The 23708-nt window shown below is 33.8% G+C and overlaps 2 protein-coding genes across 5 annotated transcripts in view; one reads left to right on the forward strand and one right to left on the reverse strand.

Moving 5' to 3' along the window:
- Positions 1 to 9668, reverse strand: part of LOC121383435 (ATP-dependent RNA helicase A-like) — a 48787-nt gene extending 39119 nt beyond the window's left edge. Inside the window, exon 1 of the mRNA XM_041513453.1 lies at positions 9617 to 9668. The gene's annotated coding sequence lies outside the window, so the exon portion shown is untranslated. The remainder of the gene's footprint in view (positions 1 to 9616) is intronic.
- A 67-nt stretch (positions 9669 to 9735) lies between these two features.
- The window catches only part of LOC121383436 (protein regulator of cytokinesis 1-like), a 38324-nt gene continuing 24351 nt past the window's right edge, over positions 9736 to 23708 (forward strand). For all 4 annotated transcript variants that reach the window (XM_041513456.1, XM_041513455.1, XM_041513459.1 and 1 more), the window contains exons 1-7: positions 9736 to 9886; positions 17241 to 17499; positions 17693 to 17926; positions 18588 to 18758; positions 19454 to 19751; positions 20806 to 20942; positions 21979 to 22077. In XM_041513456.1, coding sequence (XP_041369390.1) covers positions 9873 to 9886; positions 17241 to 17499; positions 17693 to 17926; positions 18588 to 18758; positions 19454 to 19751; positions 20806 to 20942; positions 21979 to 22077 — 1212 coding nt within the window. In that variant the 5' untranslated portion in view covers positions 9736 to 9872. The remainder of the gene's footprint in view (positions 9887 to 17240; positions 17500 to 17692; positions 17927 to 18587; positions 18759 to 19453; positions 19752 to 20805; positions 20943 to 21978; positions 22078 to 23708) is intronic.

Raw genomic sequence — 23708 nt, forward strand, 5'->3', positions numbered from 1 at the left:
AAACCACCGATATGAGTTCACAAATCGGAAAACACAGTAGGGTTATCCCCTAAATGACACCAAATTAGTGCTTGTGATAGTTTTGGAATGTTTTTGTGGAAATCGTTATATTAAAAAAAAACATTTTTGGATATACAAAAAGAGTTTTAGGGTCGGGCAGGTTCAAATTCGGGTCGGTCGGGTAACCGGAAACAAACAATATTTTATGATATGCCTAAGTCGAAAATGGTTTTAAAAGTGCCGACAATTACCCTCAAGTATTGTAATTTTGAGACCATAAAGTTTGGCTTGATCAGAAGGACCAAATATCGAAAATGACAGCAATATTATACAAACATTACAGAAATAAAGTTCAAACAGTGCCCCTAAAAAACATGGCACATGAACAGTGTATTGAAAAGTCATTGTATTACTTCTTATTACATCAAATCCAAATGGATGTTACTTAAAAGTAAATATTTAGTTTCTGGTGCATTTTAATCATAATTTTATTGTCTAAAAAATAGATTCTGATGGGATTTTTGCCATCAGATGAAAATTAAAAAGATAATATTAAAGACCGTCAAATAATGAATAATGAAACTTTGTAAACTTTTAAAATGTACGAACTGGAGGAAAGCTAAAAATCAGCATTGAACAAAATTGCTGTTAATTTCTTTACTGTTACTCTTAGAACAGTAGATATTATGAAAGGCAATATTTCACGAAATTGAACCTAATCACAAGTGATTTATTTCATCTTTATTGCGCAAGTCCATTTCTATTATTTTTAACACATTTTTAATGCTTTAAATGGCCACTAATGTGATGTCACATGACCAAAAGATGCCAATTTTTATTCAAACAAAACCACCTTTTTAAAAACTACATAAGCAAAACATTTGTTGCGTCTTTCTTTTATATTTTATAACCAAAATAACATTTGATGTGCGAGTACAGTCATGAATTTCACATAAATCACAGGGTCTCGAACTTACAACACTCTTGATTTTACAATACTTGGCCATAGTGCCTACTTGTCTTTGGTCAGGGCTTCTAGAATTTTTACAAAATCCACTAGCCATGGGATCAGTGATTTTAAAAATGTACTAGCCATGATTAAAATTTCACTAATCCTACTTTACTTAATACAATTTTACTAATAGTAATAATAAGGGATCCAATTCACTAAATGTAGCATTTAACAACTTTTAGTTTTTTACAGGCAATAGTAGCTATTTACTAGCCCAACATTGAATATCACTAGCCATGGGAGTGGAGCTACAATAATCTAGAAGCCCATTTTGGTAAACATTTTTTGGCTTCATACACAATAAATATAGCATATTCAATGGTAATTTGTTGATATGATATATTTGACAAAAGGTACTTTTTATTTCTTTCATATTTTAAAACTTAATATTTAGTGCAGAATTATGAAAAATTAAAAAATACTGTAAACAGTGTTGTCTGCGTGTTATTGAATTTTGACAGGGGTCAAGGTTTGTAGACCAGTTTTTATTTTAACGTTGCGAAGCATTGTAATAATATATCTAATTTTGAATTTGCATCTCCTTACAATAACCATAAACCAAGTACATGACATTACCGTTTTAAGAACACTGGAAAAATTCCAATGCAAAATTGCTATTGAAAGTTTTTTGTTTGAATATTACTAATGCACCTGAATGTGTTTTAAAGAAAATCCTGTGAGTAAAAAATTGTACATTTTACAAAATATGAATTTCAAGTGAAATTATGGTGAGATGTGCTATATTTATTGTGTACAAGGCCAAAACAAGGGTGCTAAAAGTGACTGTTCTTGGCCTTAAGCCTACCATCGATGTCTCAAACTGTGTTCACCAAACGATAAAAATATGAATACGATATTTACGGAAACACTTTTTTACATTTTTCAGCTATGATATGTGAAACAAAATAAATTGCAATCAGTTAATGTGAAAAATCAAGAACGTGGACGTAAAACAAATCCATTCTAATAAAATAAGGTGAAGCACCCTCCAGTAAACAGGAAAGAGTGCAACATTTCTAACTGCATTCAGGTGCATCCGTTTACAAAAAGTATCGTACTGTGCATGTCTGGTTCATAATTTTTTAGTTTTAAGACCACTACATGAAAAACATATGTTTATTACTCCAGCAGGCACTCGTAACGGGGTAGGGCAGGACGTAGCCCAGTGGTAAAGCATTCGCTTGGTGCGCGGTCGGTTTGGGATCAATCCCCGTCAGTGGGCCCATTGGGCTATTTTTCGCTCCAGCCAGTGCACCACAACTGGTATATCAAAGGCTGTGGTATGTGTTATCCTGTCTGTGGGATGGTGCATATAAAGATCCCTTGCTGCTAATCGAAAAGAGTAGCCCATGAAGTGGCAACAGTGGGATTCCTCTCTCTCTATCTGTGTGGTCCTTAACCATATGTCTGACGCCATATAACCATAATTAAAATGTGTTGAGTGCGTCGTTAAATAAAACATTTCCTTCCTTTCATAACGGGGGAAATAAAAATCACAATTTCTCACTGAGAAATTATCATGCATTGGTCTAACGAACAATACTATTGGATGTTTTGACGCTTAAACCAATGACCTTGTCGGTACTAAATATGACGTCATCACAATTTGGCACACACACACAGTGATGTCATATAGTTTAAAGTTTACGGCTGTCTTTTTTTTGGTGTTAAATTTATAACAAAATGTCATTTTAATGCAATTCCAGGGCTTGAACCTAACGGCTAAAGCTTGTGAAAACTGAAAATTATTTCACTCGGGACATAAATTTGATAATAACTGGTAACTCGTTTATTATCTTCTATTTCTTAAATATGCACTTATTTAATAATTTGTAAAAGGAAATATTCAGTTTGTCAAGCGTTTTGGTCCGGTCCACATTTTACCAACAACACACATCGCTAACACTTGATGTCAATACTGATATGCATTACGTTCATACCAGTGAACAGTTTGTAAAATATAATTTCTTTAATGAATTGATTCTTAATCAACACAATTTATACACTCAAAATGATTTACAATTGTTATGAATGGATTATGAATACTATTCACTACAGTAGTTGCACAAAAATGTAGCATACATTTTGCAGATCGAATATAATAAATGAAAAAATATTCTAACAACAGGGGGCTTAAAAATCATAAAAATTAAATGATTTGGCCTTGTTGATCTGGCACGTGTGAGGTCATGTGACACGCACTGAATGTTAATTCATCTTTCTCCATTTTAAGTCAATTTCTACAAGTCATGTGGACCCGATATCGGTAATTTTAAGGAATAAACAAAAACGATTAGTAAAATTAATGATTTTAGGGGTTTGTAAACTTTTGTATTTAGATACTTAGGCCTACTTATCTGAACTTTATCAGTAATGAAAATGTTTCTGAACTGTGAAGAAAAACTTCACAAATGAACGACTAGCAGACAACAAATCGGATGTTGATTGCGTGAACCATTCATGAGAAAACAAACCTGAATTGAGCATAACGCAGTTAGGGACGTTGGAATCCATGACGTTTTGCCCCCCAGTTTGACCTGTTCGCCCCCCCCCCAACTGTTTGCCCCAAACTTTTAGTCAACTCCCAATTATTTGTTACTTTTAAATAATTACTGTATTGTTCCTTTAGAGGCATGTTAAAGTGTGTACGCATGTGTGTGTGTGTGTGTGTGTTTCTTTTCTTAGAGGGGGGGGGAGATTTTTGTCTTTCCACGATTTGGATAGATTACAAGTCAGTCAGGACACCAATGATATAATCACCAGTTTAATTAATTTATATATATGCGTGTGTTTCATAAAATTAAACAGAGCACTTTTACACATATAGGGTTGCACTAGCTGAGGCTCGGCACATACAGATGGGTCCAGACAGTTACTAGTCATTTCGTACCAAAGTCATTTTGTACCATCCATTTTGTACCATAGTTTATGGTCATTTCGTTCCATAGTCATTTCGTACCATAGTCGTTTTATACCATAGTGCTTTGGTCATTTCGTACCACAGTCATTTCGTACCATAGCCATTTCTTACTCATTGATTACAATTAGAGGGATGTCCGTGCGGTTAACACACAATACCCTGTATCTTAATAAAAGAGGCAAGTCTTTTTAGTGTCTAAGTGTCTGGGGACCGTCTAAATATACACCTGCCAATCAGGAACCACAGGTACAGGCTACAGAAAGAAATGACCAATTAACTAAGAAAACACTGATTATTATTTCAGTATGTGGGTTAATTTATGTACAAACTATAATACAGTTATTTCAACACTTTGACAATATGGTTTATTTTGTATTAAATATAATATATAATTGTTACTGGCTTACTTGGATGACTTTTATTACAGAATATTGCGATGCATCTGAAAAAATCAGGTATGTTTTGTTTTTTCAGTTTGAAGACTAATTCCTGACATGACATGTTAGGTATTACGTAACCACCAGCTCACCAAAGTCCGTATTCACTGGGATGGTACAAAATGGCTGTGCCCGTTATATATAATAGCCGTCACATTTAACTGTTTTATTAATTAACTATACGATTATACTTGTTGATATTAAGCAATAATGTGCAATATATATTGTTGAATATGCATACCAGGTCAAATGCCTTGATTGTCCCCTCCTTAAAGATGACCAGAAACACATTGAATATACAGACACTGATATTCTAAACATGAAAATATATTTAATATGTAAGTTTAATCGTAGAAATATTTTATTAGTCGGAAACATCTTATAATGCAGAAAACTCGGGAATGTTCCTTTAATATAATGATGAACGGAAACGTGAGGAGATGAATGTAATATATCATCTTTTTCTTGTTCTTATTTTCTTTCTTTATTAAGGGGTGGGGTTTCATTAGCCTAATGTTTATTTTTTAAACCAGTAATTCGACTAAGCTGCACAATAAATGACTGAGGTACGAAATGACCAAACAGACATGGTACGAAATGACCAAATAACTATGGTACGAAATGACCAAGGTATGAAATGACTTTGGTACAAAATGGTAAAATTGGGTACGAAATGACTCTGGTACAAAATGACTATGGTACGAATTGACTGGTTACCGTCCAGACCACACATTCACATCGACACAGTGGTATCTTTATGAGAGCGAACTGGTACCTTTGTGGTGGCGAACTGGTTATGCACGTGGGGGTGAACTGACATCCTATTTGGGGGTAATCTGACATCCTATTTGGGGGCGAACTGACATCTTATTTGGGGGCGAACAGACCTGGGGCGAACCGTCTGGTAACTGCCCATTGACAATACATGTATAACCCTAGTTCACCAAGGTAAACATCTACGGTTCGGGTTTTTTACATTTTGACATTTATTGGACCTCCGATGTTTACAAGTTTAACAGCAAAAACAAGTTTTCTGCCCAGATTTCAGGCGGAATCGATACAATCATGGAATTTATTATTTCATGGCGAAATATGAGATGTACCAATAAATATAAACACTTACTGTATAAAGAAAACTTCCCGGGTTACGTTTTACGCATAAATAGACAGTTTGTCCAAATAGTAATCCTGCATTAATCCAATTTTCAGTTACGAACGAAATCTCAAATATTCCCGCCAGCCATTATAAGCACATTAAAAATGTGATTAAAAACTGTTGGCAGAATAGGATTAATTTTACAATTATTTGTCTCAGATTCACGATTTTCTTCCACAATATACGACATTTAATGGAATATTACGTTTAATTACAATAATAATAATATAAAATAAATAATAATAAATAAACTAATTAATTAATATTTTTAAAAATCAATTAATTAATAAATAATAAATTAATAATAAACTAAATAATATCATAAAATTAATTAATACTTAATTGATAAATAATAAAATAACAATAAATAAATGACTGATTTAATAATAATAATAATAATAAATTAATTAATTTAATTATTAACTTAATAAAAATGTGCTTTTTTCATTTATAAATGTTTCCTTCACACACACACACACACACACACACCTTTTCCCAGAACTTGCTATAAAAGATTAATAGAAATATTATGAAAGACTAATGAAACTATTATAATCAAAGATTTTTTAGGATGGGGGTTCTACAGGTTACTTAAAAAAATGAATAAAAACCTTAAAATAAGTTCTTATAACCAGTAATTATAACTGAAAAAATTAAAACAAAAAAACAAATAAATAAATAAAACCCTTAAAATAACTAATGACCTGCAATAATAATTAAACAAATTAAAAAGAGAGAAAAACCTTTGAAACACATGTAACCAATGACCTATAATAATAATATTTTAAAAAATTCTAAAGGAAATAATAAGTTTAAAAAAGTAAATAAATGAAAGCCTTAAAATAAGTAATGACCTGTACTGACAATATATTTTTTTTTTTTTATAATAATAAAAAAGAATAATATTCCCCCCCCCAAAAACACAAATACGGTGATGATCAACATCAATATAAAAATTCAAGATTTAACTAAAAACAGTGTAAAGAACTGAGGTCGACACATCAAGAGTTCCACAATTTTCGTCAATGTTTGGAATATACTGATTCCTGCTTGAGGATTCAATGCTCTACTGGGCTACACTTCAGAATTTATGACAGAGATGTCAGTTTTGGTGTGAAGGACCTCGTAGACATTACCACTATTGACGATTTGGAACTTGAATTTGTGTGATGATCATTAACTAAGTGCCTTTTTTGTGCAAATAATGAAATTTTTCAGCAGTACCTTTCACGGCATGTGGGCGGGGATGCAAATCTATAACTTTCAATTTTCTGGGCCTTACAGCACAGCAATAAACATCACAATAATAAATATTGTGCTGGAGACGTTTATCTTGATGAACTAGTATAACCCATTTCATTTGGAGTCATTTTATAAATCTTTAATTATTTTTAAAACATCACACACCTTAATAATTAGCATCTAATTTTTTAATTTTTTTTGCGAAATAAGGACGAAAAGACCCGGTGCTTAACAGGAATAAGAACGAAACGACTTGAAGTTTCGGGTTGTAGGCCGGGTTACTAGTCATTTCGTACCATAGTTTATGGTCATTTCGTACCATTCATTTCGAACCATAGTTTATGGTCATTTCGTACCATAGTCATTTCGTACCATAGCGCTTTGGTCATTTCGTACCACAATCATTTCGTACCTACTTTTTACCATCTCGTACCATAATGTTTGGTCATTTCGTACCACAGTGGTTTCGTACTCGGTATCTTATTTTTGTCATGGTATGCCACTTCTTATTTTTATTGTTGACGAATAAACGTTGACGTGTAAAAATACCTTGTAAAGTGAGCAAAGGTTTAAATTAACATAATTACATATGTATATTGCCACTGATGATCATTCATATGATACGAGACGTTTGAAGATAAAAGTAATAAAAGTAATATATATTTTTCTTGTTAATTGTTTATTTGTTTGTTTCTTTCTTAAGGGTGGGGCTTCAATATAGCTGTATTAGCCTAATGTTTATTTTTTTAATCAGTAATTTGACATTTTACTATGGTTGAGTATTGTAAAATCGAGAGTATTTATAAGTTCGAGACTCAGCGATTTTCGTAAAAATCACGAGCACGCTCGCGCTTCAACCATTGTTTTTTTCTAATAAACCATCAAACGAGCAACCAAGACGTCACAAACAACTTTTCTGTGAAATAATGCGATTCAAACAGGTTTAACCAGAACAAAATGTTTGTTTACCTACTTTTTAACTGTTTTCACTAATTCCTGTTTTCACCCCGGAAACGAAACCCAGCATTATAAAAAATACGGAAGTAGACAAAAATAGTTTGGGTTGGATGGCAAAAATTACAGCTTTCAATCACGTGACACACTGGGAGGGACTCTGTAAGGCCACGATAAAGTAATTAAATGGGTACTAACACAGGTGGGGGTCTTATCAAATAAACCGTACATAAAGCACTGACAGATTACTTGAGAGTGGGTTCTAATGCCAGAAATTCTATTTTTAATGATTTTTAACTATTGACTACTCAAAGCCTTTTTCAATTTAGACAGCTTTATATATTATTGTAATAAATTAAGATAATTTACTTAATTGTATTACAATTTTTTTTTTTACAGACATGACCAAATAAACAAAAAACAGGATATAGGTCATACTCGCCATCCAGTTTAACAAATGCTTACTTAGCAGTGAAAGATGAAAATTTACCTGTATTAACAGCCGCCAAACAATATGGTATTCCCCAAACTACACTCAGAGACAGGGTAGATGGCAGAATTCATATTGACTGTACTGTTATGGGCAGAACACCAATACTAACATTAGCTGAAGAGGCGGAAAAATATCCGCCCGGTCCTCCCCTCCCCTAACCCCAACCCCAACTAAAAATAATAATGGAGGGGACCGGGCGGATATTATACCTAGACATTGCTTCAGACTATGCGGCTGTTCTTCAAAAGAGGCCTCAAAACAAACTGCTTACATTAAACTGGTTTAATGGTTTTATAAAAAGGTGGCCAGAAATGCGTGTAGTAAAACCAAGGGCTTTGGAATTTCAGAGAGCCAAAGTTTAAAGTTGAGGCCTATTTTGATCAACTAGAAAAAGTCCTCACAAAATACAATCTGAATGATAAACCCCCCATCTGATTTTTAATGTAGATGAGAAAGGCATTTCCCAAAACCATACCCCTCCTTACATTGTTGGGGGAAGGGACTATTATCCACAGTGTGTCATCACTGGTAAATCCAGTGGGTACATTTAATGTACTGCACCAAAGAAAGAGTGATCAGGAGAGGTGATCGATTCCTTTGCCCTCACTGTAGGTCCAGTAGCCAAAACAATGAACAATAAATTACGTCACATCAGATTTTGAGCTTTTCCACAGAGGTTACCATTTATGTTTATGTTTATGTTTCATTATTCATTGTTCTATGAATTTTACTGTCCTTTTTATCAGTTGGTTAAAAAGGAGGGGTTTTTTTAATACAAAGAAGTGTAATAAAATGCTTCAGAAACAAAACATTTCTTTTAAGTGGCCTCAGTTGAATGTGACATCATAGAAAGTAACACTGTGTTTACTCTTGACTTTACAATACTCTAACCGGACACCATTTGTTTTAGGGGGAGTGTGTTTGGAACAATGTTTAATATATCAGCAGTGTTGCAGTGGACTTTGTTTTCATTTGACTTTACTATAAACATATTTATGTACAGGTAAGTAACATTTTTATTGTTGTCAGTTTCAAAGTATGGCCCTTCCGATCAAGTCAAACCTTAAGGTCTCGAATTTACAATACTCAACTGTATCCATCAGTCAACTAAGCTGCACAATAAATTATTAAGGTACGAAATGACCAAGGTACGAAATGACCAAGGTACGAAATGACCAAACTGACATGGTACGAAATGACCAGGGTACGAAATGACTTGGGTACGAAATGGAAAAATTGGGTACGAAATGACTATGGAAGAATTGACTGGTTACCGTAGGCCGAAACCACCTGGATTAATTTAACTCAGAATAATCTGTGCAAGTATACGATAAAACACTGTATAAGAGTACGCCTTCAATATATTTTAAACAAACCACAATTTTTTTAAAAAGATGCTTACTTCAAACTAATCAAAGAAGTATTACAATTTTTATTTCGAGTCTTGCGTCGTGACTCACTAAAAAATAGAGTGATTTCCACCTGACGGACAGAACAATCTCTTGGAATGACGGGTAATTTTAAATTCGCCAATCAACATCAAGCTCTCATTGTGTGCTTTCAAATGAAAAGCGGCAAGAAAAGAAGAAACGGAGTCTTGAACATAATATCCTAGTATTTATTTTTGGTATTTTGCGGAAGCCAACGCAATATATATAATGGCGGGCTTCAGGTAAGTTATGATTATAATCAGTAAGTAAATACAAGATAATGACAAATGAACAAAGTACTTCAGAAGGAATGCATTCAATTTTCAAGTGGCAGTGCTTAGTTACTAGAGGTAGTGTGGAACTTAGATGAAACTATTTTCCATGTTTTTCACTATTTTGGTTCGATCTACAGGGAGTTGAAGCGATAAAATTAATCTTAAAGCAGTTCTGACATTTGAAAAAGAAGCTATCATTGCACATAACAAATCGGTCGTTTCGCCTTAAAACAAATTCGCAGTCATTTCACCCGTATCCGTTTCGTCCCACATATTAATCACTAATTAGTTTCTTTTTGTGTTTCTGCGATGAAATGTGCATGCAGTAAAGAACGTTTCGAGGATAAAAGTGGACGGCTGCGTAGAACAGGAATTTGTACACAGCATTAGCCAAATCTTCCATGTTGTAACATCGCTTGGTATGAGACAGCCCCTGTAACTGCTGCACAAGGCAGAATCGCCCAGTGTGCGATCACGTGATCTACGTCTCGAAATAGATCGCCGAGCTTTGTAATTATGGCGACGGAGTGTCACGAAGCGTAGCTGAATGTGGGTGCTGTCGGATTTCTTTCTGTAGTATGTGTATTAGTGATTAATATGTGGATTTTTTTGTATCAGTTAACTCGAAAATGATCGATGTAAAGGTATTTGACGTCAAACATAGGATTGTTGTGGTATTAGAGCGGGAATCTTTGCCTACCGTTTGGTAGTCAGGAATTGCCAAAAATATACATAGGTTGGTCTCTGACTGTAATGAGAGCGTATTTATGTCCAAAAGTCCTAAGACTCCTATACGAATTTATCAATGTATAACAATCACAAATCGTGTAGTGTAGAGATTTTATACTACATTTGCTTTCCAGATGGTTCGTCCACTCAATTACAACATTTAGAACAATAAATCTAAAATGTTATTTCTTAGCCATAGGAAAGGTTAATTATTTTCGTTTTGTGGTAAACTACTAGTATATTAAACAAACTAAATTTTAGTGGCACTATCAACTTGTTGTCTGTTTGTGTCCATTATAGTACTTATTGATATGTTGTTATTCTTGAATGATCAGCTACTCTCCACAAATTTACTCTCTCTCTCTATCTCTATAGTATGTGTGTGTGTGTTACAGTCAATGTGTAAAACCAGGCAATCTGTAGAATGCCTGAAAATTTCAATATACACATTGCCTGACTTTTCAAGGTAATTTCTAGACACATTGCCTGTAATGAAAAATCCACCATTCATTGACAGCAATTGTTATAAAGGTAAACACAACTAGTGACAAAATGTAATATTATTTATTTCATTACGGATTTGAGATAAAGTCAATAAAACAAGTAAAAATCTAAACCAAACATAATTGATTTTTTAAAAATAACCTTCATAAGTTGTATTTCTGGTTCAAGCACCATAATAAATATTTTTAGTAGTTTTAAGATTCAATATTGATAATATACGCATAGTGTTTTGGTATGCGAACTTTCATGGAGTGTACTGTATGCCTAAATATTTTCAGAACCGCTAATTCTCGGAAGTTACGCTTAATTGCCGTAAGCTTGCAACAAAGCATGTGACTGTTTACCCGTGTCACTTTACATAGTGAAATTTAACTTGAAATATAAAAATAAACATTTACTAATACAATTTTAGAATGTTGATTAGATAATAAGATTTCTAGTACGTTCAATTTCGATATTTTTCAATAATACTTATTACGATTCAAAAGCATAGCCAATTTACACAACGCTTTCGCCAGAAAATGTAATTTCGTAAAACTTCGGGCATATTCGTTAATTTGTATAGAAACATTTCACATTTATAGTCCGTCCCACGGGGAACGCCTTTTTTCATGCTACGGAATTTACTACATGTTATTTATTTCTGAACCGATTGTTTTCTAAATTGCACACAAAAATAGCATTTTACTTTTCTTCTCACCGGTTTATTATTGTAACACATGTAGCACGTGCTACAGACCCTGCGGTTCAGGGGATCCCGCGGTGAGGCATTGTCATCATTGTGTGCATTTTCCCCCTCTCGCTGAGGGGGTTGCAAAATATATAGCTTGGAAATTGGGCTGTTATTTGTGCTACAGGCTCTGAATATATAATTCTAGGCAAATATATATATATAAAGTTATAAATCGAGCGAGTACTAAAATAGAAATTCTTACGTGTGTGCCCTGGGGCGAAAGCCGCCCCCCCCCCCCCCCCCCCCCCCCCCCCCCCCCCCCCCCCCCCCCCCCCCCCTTTTTTTTTTTTTTTTTTGGTTCACGCTTTGTAATCATACTGGAACTAATAAAATGTTCTCATGTATTTATTTATTTATACATATTTTTTGGCAACTAATATAAGATTACGAACAATACATTACCAAAGTTCTTGTTCATATTTTCGTGAAAATAGCGGGGTTTGTCAACAGGTGTGTTTTGTTTATAAATGAAACTTACCCATAATCCATCAGATGAAATGAAATTGAAAGCCACACAATCAACAATTATTTATTGTTTGAATTTAAGGGAGAATGGATCTCTTTATTATTATTAAATGCAAACAATAATTAACTGTAATTAAGTTTGTGGCTTTGTTTTAACCGCGGTTTATTTACGGATGAAGGTGGGAACCAAGTGGTGCAGTTTATACAATTTTTTCTCTTTTTTTAAGTTTGTTTCAAAAGTTATTTTTACAGGTATTTAAAAAAAATAGCAATAGCAAACCAGCTCAAAGCTGGAACAATATAACAAATGTATATAGTTTATAACAATAAAACATGACATTAATTGAACACAAAAACGGGGAAAAAAAAACAGAATTTGCAAAATTCTGAAACGGAATGTGGCAAAATCTGAAACGGAAAATCATCCCCTCTACACATAATGCACATCATTAAAACAATTTGAATAGTTTTGCTACAGATTTGAGATAAATGCATTAAAACATACATCACATACATCATTAAAATATTTACAAACTAGCACTTATACACATTTATTAGACAGGTCAGACTGAAGTGGTATCTGCTATTGCACTTTACACCTGCCTTGTACAGGGGACAATATTTCGAAATTTGAGGTAACCGGAAGTCAGTTCACATGGTTTTCACCTAGGTAACCAATTGTTCGGTTACGTGAATTATATTTGCGTAACCCGTGGGTTATCTGATCGGTTACTTCAAAATTATGTTGAAATTATATTTTAAATACATAGTTTTTAGCTCAAACATAAAGTTAAAACAAATACAAAAGAAAACACTTAAAAAAACAGCAACTGTCTAATGCTTGCTAAAGTTAACAATATTATAAAAGAACTGAGTATCAGCCCCAGTAGTGAAACAAAATACAGTGGCGTAACCAGACATGTTTTAAGAGGCCTCCATTTGTGAAGATCTTGAAACTCAGGACCGCTGTAGATGCAATCTGAGCCTTTTCTATCTTTTTTCGAGTCAATTTTAAGAGGATATTTTATAGAACAGTTACATACAGCCTCGACCTATTACCGGATTATGTTTTTGCATTACGCACATTTGTAATGGGCACTACACCTTTGAAATAGATGCATAATCATTTGAAGAGATTCCTTTTTTCGTTTTGCGCTGGATACGCAACTTTCACTTTATCGATGGTACTTCTATACTACAATGACATTCCAAATGTTTGTTTTTTAAAGCTCATTATGCTATGTTAGTATTTTTCATTTTTTGTGACACTTTTGGATTCCTGTTTACGTTAAAACTGTTTTTAACATATGTAAAAATATAGACAATCCAATATTATGTCTACATATATTCCTTTAGAGATAAAATAGCAGCAGATAATTTAGCCGTCCCTAGAGGTCCGAGCACATTTCTTTAAAATATTTTTTAAAGTTTAGACTGGTCGCAAGTTACAACTGTTGCAATATAACGTCTACTGGTTTGCTGCGCATCAAGTATCTAAAATTCAGCCTAAAACATGTCGGAATATTAGTAGTATGTCTGCATGAATAAACTTCCTGTAATCGTGAAGTTTGCAAGTTTTAATTTCTGAATATTTACAGGTCATGGCGTAACCAATTTGCGGTTCGCGTAAATTTAATTTTGCGTAACCGACATGCGAACAGAACGGCGGTTCGCGTGAAATATTGTGCCCTGTTGTAGCACTTGCAGCGGTTTGATGTGCATCGTTTGCCACTAATAGCACAATTACATTTTGCGTAGCCCTGACCTCCACCCAATGACTCGTCTTTCACTGTATGTCTGAGTCCCACCTCAATGTCGGTACACATGTCACTTAAAGTATATAACTTTTGGTTACATAAATCAAACTGGTTCCTGCTGTATCGTCCTTTAAGCAGTCCTGCGTGAACTGCAATGCAGTACAAGTCATTTTGATCTCGATCAATAATCACACCCATGATGTTACGAGGATCCCCTTTACCACGGTCTACCAAAGGGATAAGAATGGTCACGCTGTCTCCTGGGTTACCAGCAACATGCTCCAGACGACTTCGTTTGACCATTGTCTAGCAGTTTTTAATTTGACTGAACAAGCTTCCTTCAACTCATCCATCGTTTGGAAATATTCCTCTTTCAGCATAAGCACTGACTTTGTATCACTGGCCTTCTTTGCTAGAAGTAATTCCTTAAAACGAACATCCATTAACTCTGCTATTGCTGTGCAATGATATGCCTGCCTATCCATACTATTAAGACATGCTAACATCAAAAGATTATTTTTTCAAAGTATAGAATTAATAGATTAAGACGGGTTAACATCAGAAGTTATCATGAATGCATGTTCAACGGGCTTCTAATCCATTGAAAAAACAATATATTTTAAGGTAGTTAACCGTTACGATTATTCTTTCAAAGTATAGAATTAATAAATTAAGACAGTGTGAGATTAAAAACAATATTTTAAATCTTAATTACTTTGATGTCAAGCTTTTCGTCAGTGTTTGGTTTTTGGAGAATGTCTTTGTAAAGATTTTTATTTGAAATAAATTACATAATTTTAACTAATATTGCATTTTGTCACTAGGTGTGTTTACCTTTACAACAATTGCTGTCAATGAATGGTGGATCTTTCATTTCAGGCAATGTGTCTAGAAATTACCTTGAAAAGTCAGGCAATGTGTATATTGTTTGAAATATTTAGGTAATATACAGATTGCCTGAGTGAATCAGTTACTTTACGGATTACCTGAAATTTATATTCAGAAATATATATATATATATATATATATATATATATATACATGTATATATATATATACATGTGTATATATATATATATATATAAATATATATATATATATATATATATATATATATATATATATATATACTAAAAATTTGTCCACTGTTGAACTCGAGACAATTCGTCCACAACCAAAAATTGTTCTTGGGCAATTCGTCAACTATAACCAAAAAAAAGGGATGTTATATATTATTATTATTGAGAGCTTGTTAAAAATAGCATCATAATAAATTTGTAAATACAATAATCATGAATTTACTTTAATTGTCCCATTCTCTATTATAATTACAATATTATAGCTATAATACACTATGCCTATCGAATTGTCCTCCCCATCATACTTGGTAACCTCGTTGACGAATTAAAAAATTTAGTTCAACAGTGGACAAATTTTTAGTTGACGAATTGTCTGTGAACAAAACGTCCAGAAGAAAAATCATCTGCATTCCCTAAATTTGTGACTGTTATACATCAATAAATTAGCAAAAAAAAGACAAACAATTCTTATACAGGTTTCGACCTTTACGGTAGCCCCAGATATTTTGCAGGCATCGAAATAAGCATTGTGTCTGGTTACCACAAAATATAGCCTGGTAACCTATATGAAAGTTAGAATTTAATTATTGTTACTACTAATTTTAACGCGGACATTCTGAAATTGTATCGGTGCACGCTAACAGCGGTGTGAGAAACACAATCCGGAAGTAAATGAAAACGCAGATTGCCGAAATTGCTTTGCAATTGCACAAGTCTGCACGAACATCGGTGCAATTTTGTACGAGAAAATAAAACGCGGAAGTAAATTTATCTAGTGGACCCTGCTTAAACGCGGAATGACTATAATTGCACAAGTGCAAGTGTACATCGATGCAATTCATTACGAGAAAATGAAAGGCTGAAGTCTGGAATGCATTGCCTGGTTTAAGTTCGGAAACGAAACTACAGTTCGTGGAAATTTTTGTTGAGAACGAAACACTCTTCTCAACTCTATTTTTGCATACATGTGCTAACCTCTCAGTAACCTGAGTGACCGTTCTCGACTTATTTCAATGCCTGTTTTGGCTACCGATTTCTCACTTGGACTACCAGTTGTCTAACCCCAGTAGTACCCTGGGCTACCAAATGTTTTGGCATGTCCAGTCACTCCACAATCAACAAGACGTTTAAGTCATCAGTGTCTGAAATTACACCCTTTCATGTGCGCGCTCTCTACTGCCACGAGTTGCTGAAACTTATATCCTCTCCTAGTCAGACCAACATGTTGCAGTTGTGCAATATGATTCAGTGAAACAAAGGAATATATTTGCCAGTGGTATGATTTTTTTAACATAATGGACTAATACAAATAATTTTAAGTAATTCAGTGGCCAGATACACAGGGTTCATACGGGTCATGGAATTTCCATTTGGGTCATGTGTTATCTATTCGTAGTCATTTATAATAATCAACAACATGGTCCGTTGTTTTGACGCCTACTTATAATGAATGCTTTGTATGATCAAGACTATTTGCCGCCAGCTGAAGTCTAAACTAAACCATAACTCAATTGTTGTTTATTTCCTTTTAGGCTACATATGCAAATTGTCAGATTATTGTTTACAAAATTAATATCTATTATTATGTTAAAGAAATGTATAAATTGACGAATGTTTTCAGTGTTAAAAATATTAATCTTTCTTACAAATTATTTTTAATTAAATCGCTCTCATCGTTTACGATTGCTTTGTACAATAACTTAGCTCAAAATGGCATCTGATCGTGTCACATGATAACACAAACACATGGCAATCCCCTGTCTGGGATAATTGGCTTACAGCATTTACAAGTTTATTGTCCAACAACAACAAAACATTTGCCTGCCATTTTAAATTTGTTAAATAGAGGGAAGCAACTCACCCTGCACATTAAGTGAAGTATTGACTTAATTTGCGCCCTGCATACTTCACTTGTCCTCTTGTTCACAGACTTATAGCCCTTGAATTTAAGGGATGTGAAAATTTGTTAGGCCTAGTAGAAGACATGTATTGTTTTAGCAGTACTCTCAGAATGCTTGTTATTGGTGTATTTAATTTTGTTTTTTATTTTTCAGACCGGACATCATCCGGATGGAGGTGGTAGAAAAACTTGATGTTTGTTTTGGTACACTATACAAGATATGGACTGACATAGGCATCTGTGAGAGCCAGATGGACGAACGTGCAAGGCAAGTTTATGGACACCTCGACAACCTCCTTGATGAGATGGTTGAGGAGGAGAGTGTTCTGCGGGACCAGATACAGCAGAACATCCAGGAGTACGCGATGCAGGTGTCCACGCTGTGTGTTGAGTTGCATTTACCTCCATACAAGGTTCTTGAATATGTATTTTTACATTTTGTGATACCATTGTTTTATGTAATTATGTTACATTTATGATCTCATGTGTTATGAAATTAACATGTTCCAGTAAACACTGTTGCATCATATTTAAAGCATATTTTATGGCAAATTTATATATTCAAAATGTTTGATCTCCGTTTGACACACTTTGTTTTTAATTCAGCAAAAAGATGGCATGTCGATGATCCAGAAAGAAAAAGACCTCCGTGCAAAGTTAAACAGCTTGAAAGCTGAAAAATCTGAGCGCTTGAGACTCTACAAGAGCTTGAAGCTTCAAGATCAACATTTGTGTGATGTTCTGCAGATGACTCCATACTACATCCCGTCTGGAACTGTTCCCACAACGGAGCAGTTGAGTGAGCTTGAAAAACACCTAGATGCACGGAACGCAGAAAAGGTTTACATTACTGCTTGTAGCATTTAGTACTTCTTCTGCGTTCAGTCAAGATTTGGCCATATTAGACTAATAATCCGGATGTGATGACGAAATGTGACGTCTTCCGTAGGTTGTTGAGACGTCCCCAGACTTTGACATTGATTGGTGTGTTTTGTGTCCAAAACTTTCTGACAGGATTTTACTACTAAATAAACACTGTTCCGGATTTTGTAGCCATATATTTAATGGATTTGCAGATGACAGACTAAATGTTAGCTACATTTATATATATATTGTTTCCTTCTCATTGATCTAATGTTTTTGTCTTACCTTTACAAAGTATAACTATTACTTTTCCAACGGCGAAGATGACATCAACTTTTGCATTAAGGTTTCATATCCTAGGGCAAATAGAAATTGGTTTATAGTTGCACCTATGGATGTTCTTTACAGTGCATGTGAAAAGAATTAAAAATTAATTAATTATACATTTTGAATTAAGATACTTTTGCATTTTGCTTAATGTTAGCTTATAGTTCCATTTCTTACATAAAACATGTTTTATAGATTAGTTAATTAATTATACATTTTTAATTAAAATATGTTTTGTTTTTGCTCTGTTAAAGTTTCGCTTTTAGATCCATTTAGGAACAACAAAAATTGTCTTTTTCTATATTTGCAGCAAGATCGGCAAATGAAATTTGTATCAACGAAAAAAAAAATCATTGAATTGTTCAATGAACTGGAATGCAACCCAGATACTTCCTTTGAGAGAGAAATCATATGTGAAGATGATGATTCATTTGTGTTGTCAGCAGAAAATATGATGGCTTTGAAGAATTTGTATGAAGAGGTTTAACACTAATTACATTATACATTATTTCACTTGGAAAGATTTTTGTTAAAACTAAAATTGTTGAAAGTAATGTTATTTCTTTTGTTAAGCAAGGCTGTTTACGCCTAAATTCTTCATTCTAAATGAATTTCATCAAAACCCAGAAAACTATGTCTTACTGAATGTAGTATCGAATTGTAATTGGTGTGAAAAGTTACATATTGAAAAATTACAAGTGGACATGTGCTATTGGAACCCATGAATTTTGTAGTGATTTTGACAAGTTCATAATTTAGACAGCAATTCCTGGGAAGTTTTGTTATTGCATTGTCTGTAACTAGTTTCTTGACAAATAATAATTATGTTCCATTCTGTATGAGATAGAATACTAGTACTTATGTGGTAATACATCCTAGCATATTGGCATGTCACTTATTTACATAGAATGTTATTTTAGAAGTGTTATAGGATAAATAGAATTCACTTCTCGTGTTTTTTAATATGTAAAATATCAACATCGTCTTGTTAATTGGTATTTGTCTCAGCAGAGCCTTGACAAATACTGATTAACATAGACTCGGTTGATATTTTCCATATTAAAAAATAATCGTGATGAATTCTATATATATATATATATATATATATATATATATATCATAAACGTTTAGTTAGAGTGTCTTCATTTTGATCACAGGAGTGTGTTCTCTTTTCAGCTGGAAAATAAGAATGACAGCCTGAAGGAAGCCACATTGTCACTGTGGTCAGATCTGTTTGCTCTCTGGAACAGGCTGGACGTACCTGAAGAAGAAAGAGAAGCCTTCAAAGTGGGCAAGGATGGTCACAAACCTGCTGTTCTTGAAGCATTGCGTGCCGAGATTGCCCGATGTGAAGCACTGAAGTTTGAAAATATCCAGCGCTTTGTTGACGGCATAAGAACTGAACTGCAATGCTTGTGGGGGAAGTGTTTTTTCAACAATGAACAACGTGAACGGTTTAAATTCATGCATGAAGGTATTTAAATATTTTATCAACATTTATATTGAAAATCACAGAATGCAACATATGGGTAGCAGTGTAAACTATTCAGGCCAAATTTGTAATAGGTGTCCATTGCATTTTTATTTTAGATGCCTTTAAGTCTTAAACATGGACAAAGTATAACATTATACATGATTAAATACCTTTGTTTATAAATCATAAATTATTAAATTATATAGGGGCGTGACGTAGCCCAGTGGTAAAGTGCTTGGTTGATGCATGGTCGGTTTGGGATCGATCCCCATCAGTGGGCTCAATGGGCTATTTCTTGCTTCAGCCAGTGCACCATGACTGGTACATCAAATTTTTCTATGGGATGGTGCATATAAAAAATTCCCTTGCTGCTAATTGAACGGAGTAGCTCATGAAGTGACATATATATAGGTTTCCTCCCTCAGTATCTATGTGGTTAACCATATGTCCAACGCCATATAATCATAAATAAAATGTGTTGAGTGTGTCGTTAAATAAAACATTTCCTTCTTGTTATTAAATCGAAGGTAAGTGGATAAATACCCTGTATTTTGTATTTTCATGAATATTTGACCTGATCTCTTGAGTACACAGATTATCTTGCTTTCATATTCATTAAATAACCCAAAGTATTACACATGCACATGTTTTTGTATTCATGGTGGGTGTATGAAGTTTTAAAGAAATAGAGCTAAACATCAAAATGTAATAGAATTAAATACAAATATTGATAAACATAGTATAACACACCACATGTGACCAATAATGCCCTTTCATCCATAGTTAAGATGTGCTGAAAATCAGTTAACTGTGATTAGATTGCAAACACAATGGGCTGAAAATATACTTTTCTTCAATTAAACATAATATCTAGGAGTGTCAACAAAGTTTACCTTTTGTTTGTCTCCTGTTCATACTTCAGTACCATAGATGAATACAAGATAATGTTTGTGTCTTACACCTAATATATTTTAATTTTGGATTTTAATTTTCTAGCTTACCTTTAAATCTCCTTTTTCCAGTGTGTTATATGTCTGTCAATTTTTCTTTTCAGACACATACACTGAAGAACTTCTCAAAGTGCATGAGAATGAATTAGAAGAAGTCAAAAGTTATTACAACACATACAAAGATTTATTTGATAAATTGGAAAAGTGGGAAGCTTTGTTCCAGGAAAGAGTGGAAATTGAGGTATGTTTTTATGCCTGTGGTAAATTTTACAGCTTTAGAGCAATAGGCACCCGTATTGCTTAATTTATTGGTGTTTAAAAAAAAAAAAAAATAAGTAATATATTTTTGTCTTAATTTTTTTTTTTTTTTTTTTTTTTTTTTTCAATTAATATACAGTTGAAAAGAGTAAAAATGTAGCAAAAACAAATAAATGTGACAACTGACCCCACCTGATTTGACAGAAACACAACAATTATTTTCAGGTCTAATTAAAATAGGGCACTTAAATTAAATTGTTTAATTGTTAATTTTTTGCAACTTAGGCTTGCAACTTAATTTTAAAAACATTGTCCTCAAAATTGGATTTAAAGGAGCAACATGCTAGTAGTTACAAAGAAACAAAACGACTGAATTATCATTTGATAGTTTCATTTTCAATAAATGTTTTTCTTAGACTGATGGTCACCAGACCGACTATCAAAAAAATATTTGGGCACTGTTAGCCAGTAACAGTTGTCACAAATGACTTCCAATTTTCAACCCTGGGTACAATTATTTTATTAGATTTCTATTCAGGAATATAATATGCAGTATTTTTTAATATTAAAGTATGGCACAGATTGCCAGTGCCTAATTTTTTCTTCCCCACTCTCCTTTTTTAACATTAAATGTTACCTAATGTTGTTTAACAAAATAAATTACCCTGCATTTTGTGGTGCAAATGAAAGTGTATTGTAGTGGTTGTTAAAAGACATCTGTTATATAATTAAGTGCTAGATAGTACTATAGAATTTCTGCATATGCATCAGGTAAATTCTTCTTTTTTTTTCTTCTTTTTTGATGTTACAAAAACTACAGACACTAGTAAAAGTGGTGTTTGCTCAGACAGTGGAAAGTCTTCTAGGGTATATAAAAAAAGAAAGAAGATAGTTGAATCCAGTGAGGACTTGTTGATGTTCATTTTAATGAAGTTCATACTCTTAGCAATGTTTTAAATATCAGAAATCAAAGAAAATAGTGCTCAACAATGTTATGAATCATTATGACTTTATTTCAGCGAAAGGCAATGGATCCCAACCGCTATAAAAACAGACGTCATAATTACATATTGCAAGATGAAAAGGCCATGAAAAAGGTTCAGAAAGAACTCCCAAAGGTGAGTTTATTTGTAATTTTTGTGTATTGTGTCCGATAACTGGTCGGCCTTGCCAGCACTCAGACATGCCCGACCACCACAATCTAATTAAAATTAGCTCCACTATTACATGTGGATCTAACACCAGCCAGTTGGAGCTCATGTCCACCAATCAAAACCTTACTTGCAGAATCCTGCCAGTGATTTAAAACTAACAACACTGCGTAGTCCCCAATGTCCAGGTAACATTTCGTCTGTAAATAATAATTTAAATATTGACCAATCACACTTCGCCTTTTATAACGTTATTTGGGAGCATACAAATTCTAAAAATATCGGGCGAATCTGTTTTAGTGGCCGCAGTACAGCGAACCATACCAATACATACGGGGTGGGTTATTGGTCTTCAATTTTACATTAAAAATTATTTATTTATTTATTTATTTTTAAAAAAACCTAAATCATTACATTACAAATTATTTATTTTATAAAATAAAACATGTTTTAAGGCGTTCGTAATTCACACGAAACATGCCGTATACCCTCAGGATAATTCGGAATGTTTTCAAATTATTTTTAAATCACTGGCAGGATTCTGCAAGTAAGGTTTTGATTGGTGGACATGAGCTCCAACTGGCTGGTGTTAGATCCACATGTAATAGTGGAGCTAATTTTAATTAGATTGCGACCACCACTAAGCTCAAGAAGTGCTTTTTCCGACCACCACTACTTTTATCACCAGGCATTAAATAATTTTTTATTTTCACCATGAAACAGTTTTAAAAAATTGTGACGTACTTTTTGCAACTTTAAACAAACGCACGTCATGACCGGCTATGCCACGTGCGTTACATTTACTGTAGTATCTCAGACGGCTGTGAGTGACACTGCAATCACCTGCTATTCCATGCACATGCACTGATATAAAACGACATGAAACGTAAGTTCTTTAGGTGAGAACAATCTCATGGGAATATAAGTAGCCTCTTGATTAAAATGAATGGCATTTTGTTCAATTTGTGAGGCTGAAATCTCACAGCTAGCTGGCCTACTTGGAATTGAGCCCACAACTAAGACATATCGTCTGTTGTCTGCCTGACTGCTGCGCTTCATCTACATGACACAGAAATCCTGCGTATTTGACGCAATATTTACCTAAAATACTCCCAAATAAAATCTGTGTGCTTCATGGTTGACAGAAAATATTTCCGATGTCAATCGGTGTTATATTATTGTGTTTTTTTAATTCATAAAAACCTAACGAGTACAAAGTTCAAAACAAAAATAGCCAAGCGGGTTTAACTGGTTCCCAACCGTATCAATACGTCTAGCGTAACTTAGTGTAAAAACCAGTCTGACTGGTGTAGCGTGTTTGTAGTCTAAATTTAGATCATCGCGACAATGTCGTAACCGCAGTCTGTATACGAATATCAGATAATAGTTAACAAAACAAACATCCGAAATAGGATGGTGGAACAGACTTTGGGTGCTATTCTGAGAGTTGTGATAGAACCACCAATCAAGATATTTCCTTTTAAGGCTGCAGTGAAACTTTGGGCAAGGAAGAAAAATCGCAGACTTAGTCACAGTTGAATAAATTGTGATTTCCCTGCCTTGCTGGCCATTGCAACATCATCTATCTTCACTGTCCC

The sequence above is a fragment of the Gigantopelta aegis genome, chromosome 10 (genome assembly GCF_016097555.1).
Source record: "Gigantopelta aegis isolate Gae_Host chromosome 10, Gae_host_genome, whole genome shotgun sequence".
Lineage (NCBI taxonomy): Eukaryota > Metazoa > Mollusca > Gastropoda > Neomphalida > Peltospiridae > Gigantopelta > Gigantopelta aegis.